Genomic DNA, 6,103 nt, shown 5'->3' on the forward strand with positions numbered 1-6,103 from the left:
GATTAAAGTGCACTATCTGAGTCAGGGGATGATGGGTATCCTGATTGTAAATAGATCACTACGGGTCCTGCTTATACCTGCCAGAGAGCCCTATTTCCAGTAAAAGAAGCTTCTCCTCTGGATGAATGATTCAGGAGAGGCCTCCAAGGGGACTGCTCCAGCATCTGATTCATTGATGCCAGGTGTCTCATGTTACATTGTTTGCAACACAACAACCTATGCAAAACTACTAAGCGCTTTCAGAGCACAAGTAGGCTTAGGGGTTGATGCCCTGGGGAAAATGCAAATCGGCAAACAAAGAAGCACTCGAACGACTACTATGTGAACGAGTGATTACTCAATTCGGAGCGTACAGTATACGTTCAGTTGAATCATTGTCCTGGTATCATTGTGCATATGGCACATGCATATAGTTATTAAGCCTCGTGACCTTGAAAAAAACATTTCATACATGCAAAGCAGATTTTATTTAAAGAAATATCATGTACATCATGCAAGAGCAGTTTATAATTAGAATTGATCAAGAATGACCTGATTCCATATCCAATGACTGTACCCAGATGGCATGAAAGGTGGTGCATGCCCACTGATGGAAAATGATTGGCAGGTGTCTGTCTGTTGAATGAATTCAAAAGAGGTGACTCATACACAGCCCCCACCCAGTCACATGACCCTCGTATTACTGACACCTAGTGGAGAACATTCTGAACACAGGATACCACTGCAGCAGAAAGTTCCATACACACGCAAACAAAAAGAGGGTCCATTCCCAGCAGAATTAATGGTGCACCATAAATTCAACCACCATTGCCATACCTCTGGAGTTACTCGAGACTCACACATCTAGTTAACGTAAACATGCATTTTCATAAGCGCAAAAAGCACAAATGTATTGATTTACAGATTGATTTTAGACCAGCCTTTCTCTAATTCTTCCTGTCAGATGTAAATAGTAACGATTAACAGTAAAGGTGACTGGGTGTGGCCTCTGGGTGACTCATACGGCTGAGGCTAAGCCCACCAGGTTGTTGCTTATGTCAAAGACGGTGTAGAACTGTCTCATAAAGACTTCTCCCAGAGTCCATGGTCCCGGTGCCATCTCCAACCCAGTAGTGCAGCTGTCGCCATTCTGAGGAGGAGGTAAAGGGAGAGGCAGGGCGTCGTGAAATTCATGTTTCCATTCATATGAATAGCTTCAGACCTTATTTAGCAGCTTAGATGTCTACCATGACATATGGTGTAAAGACCATGTGCCAGGTGCCTTTGATTGCATTTCTTCTGGGTTTTACTCGTTTTTTATTGACAGAATATTTATTTGTCGTTGGAAGGAACTCACAGTGTAAACGTAGGCAGACGGAGGGAGGGAGAAGCTGTAGCCGTTGATGTTGAAGACGATGTCAGGCATGACATCAATGTTGTCACATCTCAGAATGACCTGTGAAGAAAGCCAACAACGTTTACTACAATTGATGCATGTTGGAACTATATTGAGTGATTCTAATGGTTACTGTGTCAGGAGCCTTAGACTCAGAAAAACTTACATTGCCATCCTGGTCAGTGTAGGCGCCAACCCAGCCGTTCAAGTTGCCGACGTCTTTGGCTGGCCCAACAATGAGGGCTGTGCCCGAGTCCACCACAGCCTGGCAGCCCCCTGAGCACGCCACCGTGTTCCCATTGATGGTGATGCTGCCACAAGCAAACAGGGTTACACATATTCAGTTCTTTTCCTGTTAAATCTTGAACGCAGACACAACCCAGTGTCTAATGTAAACAACCATAGTAGGCACATGTGAGGATTCATTTTGACTGATAAGATTGATTTTGCAGGTGGTGTCTGAGACACTAATGAATGATTCATGATTCAACAACTGATCATTAACCCCACCCCTATACCTGGTAACAGCAATCTGCCAGTAGCCAGTGGTTTGAAGGACAGGGATCCATTGGATGCCTCCAGTGAAGTAGATGGGGTCTATTCCTCCAAAGATGATCATACTGCCTTCCTCTGAGCTTGAGGGTCACAAAACACCAAACAAAATACACAATATTCATACTGAGGACAAAAGAGAGAAGCTCCTTCACACACATAAACACACACACACACACAAACGGCTTTTTCCGACAACCCTCACTTGCTCAGGTAGATTGAGAACATGTTCTGAGGGTTCTTGCCCTGGTCAAACATATTGGTGAGGAAGGTTCTGCCTGTCTCGACTGCTTGTTGTGGGTAGGCCAGGCCCATGATCCCGTCCCACGGCACATACTCAAGGAAGGAATCCTCGTATGTACTCAGGCCAAACGCCTGGTTCTCCACATACAGGTCACCAAGCTGAGAGCAAAACACACACAGCGCATGACATTGCCTTCTCCAGAAGTCCGTTGCATGGCGTTGACCTCATTCTTTTCATTCATGCTTGTACTAAGTAAAAAACATTTCCAGTTGTCAGTGTAATCTTTGAACTCAACAAAATCATTTCAGAATGATGAACACGACGGTGTGCGTGACAAAGATTCATCAGGGGAGGTTCACTCCTTGAATAGTCATGGACTAGCATGTACCTGGGTACTGTTTCCTCACCTGTATGGTGTCATATCCTTCGACCCCTGTCATGCTGCCAGTGTAATATTGGATGGAGAAAGACTGGCTGCTGGACTTGAAAGTGGAGGACGCGGAAGAGTTGAACTTGGCATGAGCATCTAGTAAGAGAGAGAGAGAGAGTGCCAAAAAACCATTGGTACGGCAGGTTGCCTTACCTAATCTTTGGATTGGAGAGTCCTAACATGCACCCTGTTGGGAGGTTCTATGCCACACTTACTGCAGGCTGGACTGCTGCAGTTGATGGAGGGCACCCACAAGTCAGATGACCCTGTGTCGAAGAGCACCTTGAAGGACTGATGGGGGGTACCGATGGAAATGACTCCGTAATACGTCAACTGTGTCGGGAGTCCAGAAACACCAAGAATATTGCTCAATCATCTTGCACTTGTTCACCAGATACTGTATTCTCAGCAAGATAATTAATCAAAAGATAATGATTCTTAGACTTCACCAGTGGGTCGTAAGTCATTGGCACGTTTGTGTTGGATGCCAATCTGGGGTTCAACCTGACTCTGGGTTGATACTTCCTCTTGTTATTCTCATGCAGGTTCATTTTGCTGGCCATGTTGCTGGCCATGTTTCTCTTGATCAGAGGAACCCTGAACCACACGGTTAAAACACACATGCTTTCATACAGTCTGTACAAAAGCCCATATGAAGAGAGGTTCAGAAGTCCATTCCAAACTTGAGTAAGGAAAGCAAAGTGACCGGGTGTGAAAATAACATCGAAATGTATAAACACAAAATAGTATAAAGTAATTGAATATATGCTGTGCATAGACACAACTAATAAAGGATTATAAGCAAAACAGATCACTGTACTGGATAAATAGACCAACTTAAGAAACGGTGTGTAATCATGTGAATGGATTTGGGGACTTCACGTACACACAGACACAAACATCCAGACAAACATCCACACACAAGCACACAGACAGAGCTATTAACTACAAAACTCCAGGTGAAACAACTTACTTGATGAGGCACTCAGAAATAGCCACTAAGGCAAACAGCACAACAGCAGACTTCATCTTTTCTCATTAGCTGCCCAACACAGGATCCTCAAGTCCTTATATATGATTTCATACCTACTTCAACTCCTCCCTTAACAGCCTGAAATATTATTAATATAAAAACCCTTCACCTTAAGTACCAATTACATCAGCCGCATAGTTTAGATAAGCAAAATAAAGAGACCAGGAACTACTTCAAGTGATAACCTTTAAACCAAGGGTGAGAAAAATGAGTTGTTTCATAATGCCAGGGTGTGTGTGAAGTAGGCTGGTCCAGAGTGGCCCTCAGAGCAGTAGATATGGACAGTAGGCTGGTCCAGAGTGGCCCTCAGAGCAGCAGATATGGACAGTAGGCTGGTCCAGAGTGGCCCTCAGAGCAGCAGATATGGACAGTAGGCTGGTCCAGAGTGGCCCTCAGAGCAGCAGATATGGAAAGTAGTGAAGGAGCTTGAGGTTGGAATGATCCTTGGGCAGGAAGACACTACCCCCTCCTTCATTGTCTGTTTTCCACGCTTAATCCACGCTTAAAACCCACCTTTATGTTCAGGCATTTCCCACCACTTGATTTATGCTATTGCTTGTTTTTCTGCTGTTGACTGTTTTGTGTTTTGTTTTACTGTGTTTGTTATAGTGTTTATTTTTTGGGATTGTTTTTGTGCTTTTGTTCGGCACCTCAGTCAGCCTTGCTGTGTTTTGAGTGTGCTTTATAAATCAAATGTACTTACTTACTTACTTAACTTCCACACTCACTCGTTTAGCAGGATCATGACCTGGGTCCCAGGTTTGGTCATTGTGTGACTAAGCTGTGCAGTAGGCTAGATGTTTTGCTCCAATCATGTTTTGCAATTTCATAAATTCAAATCAAATTCAATGTCAAAGGGAGTTTACATGTACCGTATAGATGTCAAAATCAGTCTGTCAGTGCTGCAGGCTACTCCGTAAAATACTTCACACCAGACAATCCAGATGCTATAGATGTCCATACTGTATTCCCCGTATTCCCAAATAAATATGTGAATTATTATTCGCATAATGCATTACTCAAACTATGTTTAGTTTGAGTAATGCAAAAATTGCAAGAACAGGTTTGCACTAAGGGTCCATGACATATCGCAAACTTTGAAGGATAGAAAGACAAAGGTAGAAACAGTATAATGCCTGCCTGCGTCAGCAGTCCTGTTTTTGGAATTAGCAAATGTAGGTTACCCCTCCCTGCTTTGTGATATCAATGGGTTAAATAAATACATCTGATTGTGATAAGAAAAAGTACATAAACTCTTGCCAAAATATGGAGTAGCTGATAGTTCTTTGTTCACACAAGTCACACTTGAGGTGATCCTAATGGAATCCTAACAACACCTTTCTTCCCCCCAAGCACCATGTTGACCTTATTCAGTGTAAAACATGTCTGGGTGTGTACCAATGGATACATGATGTTATCACTAGCTTTAAAGACCCCATTAATGGGAGAAACCACTTATGTACTGGTAACTTAAAGATTAATACTTGAAAATAATGGTATCAGTCTGATGGAATATCTTACTGGGTTGATAACCCACATGCATAAGATGTGACTACTAACAGCTATCTTCACAGTACTTTGGTAAAATAAAGATTTGCACTAAGATTGTTACTTGACCAAAGTAAGGTAAGGCATTGAATACCATGTTATTAATTCAGCTTACAAGGTCACATTCTTGTCTGAAATTGTTATCTGTTATATCTGGGGTGATTTGGAATTTTGACAAGAAAAAACTAATTTCTCATTTGTGCTGTTGTTATAACTTCAGAAGTTACTTCTGCCCTCTAGAGGATAAACACAGTAGACAGTAAAGGATCAGATTTGATTCAGATGCTAGTTCTCAGTAACTAAATCTGATCAATTAGCTCAATACTTTGCACAAAATAAAAAACACCAAATAAAACAGGATCATGACATCTTTTTTTATTCAGAATTATACTACATAGCAGCACTGAAATTATATAATTTACTTACATCAAAATATATATAACTGCAGACGAAAAGCATGAGTAATTCACCTGAAATTCTGATCCAAGACTGAAAATACGTACTTACCGATGCAGCCTCTTTCAGCTTGATATCTGATGAGTCATAAAACATTCTCACAACTACTTTACACTGAATTATTGAAGATGATATGTAATTCTACTCTAACTTTCTACTAATGGATGAAGTGGCCACGTACAGGCTGTAATGCACTGCACTCCAACTCCTCTTCTACACTGGCGAGATCATCGTGACTTGTTTCTGTAAAACAGGAGACATGAGTGATACCACATTCCTGTGAAAACAACATGGAAATGAATCTGTGTTTTTCTGTTTTGTTTTTAACCACAGTGAAAGATGTGGAGAGGAATCTTGCTCCAGGCAGTGCGGATGAGCAGAAAGGCCAGGCTTCCATCCTGAGGAGACAGACACTGTCCAGAGATGTTACACACTGCAGGCTTCCATCCTGAGGAGACAGACACT

General features: G+C 42.2%; 1 protein-coding gene across 1 annotated transcript; it reads right to left on the bottom strand.

Moving 5' to 3' along the window:
• Positions 1–448: 448 nt before the first annotated feature.
• Positions 449–3,683, bottom strand: LOC124478654 (pepsin A-like). Its single transcript, XM_047037005.1, has 9 exons — positions 3,575–3,683; positions 3,051–3,198; positions 2,817–2,934; positions 2,579–2,697; positions 2,133–2,329; positions 1,894–2,010; positions 1,542–1,686; positions 1,337–1,435; positions 449–1,129 (listed from the first exon to the last, which is right to left on the bottom strand). The coding sequence occupies exons 1-9, from the start codon at positions 3,628–3,630 to the stop codon at positions 998–1,000; spliced, it is 1,131 nt and encodes a 376-aa protein (XP_046892961.1). The 5' UTR covers positions 3,631–3,683; the 3' UTR covers positions 449–997.
• Between the last annotated feature and the right edge of the window lie 2,420 nt (positions 3,684–6,103).

This window comes from Hypomesus transpacificus, chromosome 16 (genome assembly GCF_021917145.1).
Source record: "Hypomesus transpacificus isolate Combined female chromosome 16, fHypTra1, whole genome shotgun sequence".
Taxonomy (NCBI): Eukaryota; Metazoa; Chordata; class Actinopteri; order Osmeriformes; family Osmeridae; genus Hypomesus; species Hypomesus transpacificus.

Coding starts and splice junctions, on each gene's coding strand:
- LOC124478654 (XM_047037005.1), bottom strand. CDS start 3,630: ATGAAGTCTGCTGTTGTGCTGTTTGCCTTAGTGGCTATTTCTGAGTGC. Junction 2,698..2,816: donor CTGCAGCAGTCCAGCCTGCA/GTAAGTGTGGCA, acceptor CTCTCTTACTAG/ATGCTCATGCCAAGTTCAAC. Junction 1,436..1,541: donor ACACTGACCAGGATGGCAAT/GTAAGTTTTTCT, acceptor CTTTCTTCACAG/GTCATTCTGAGATGTGACAA.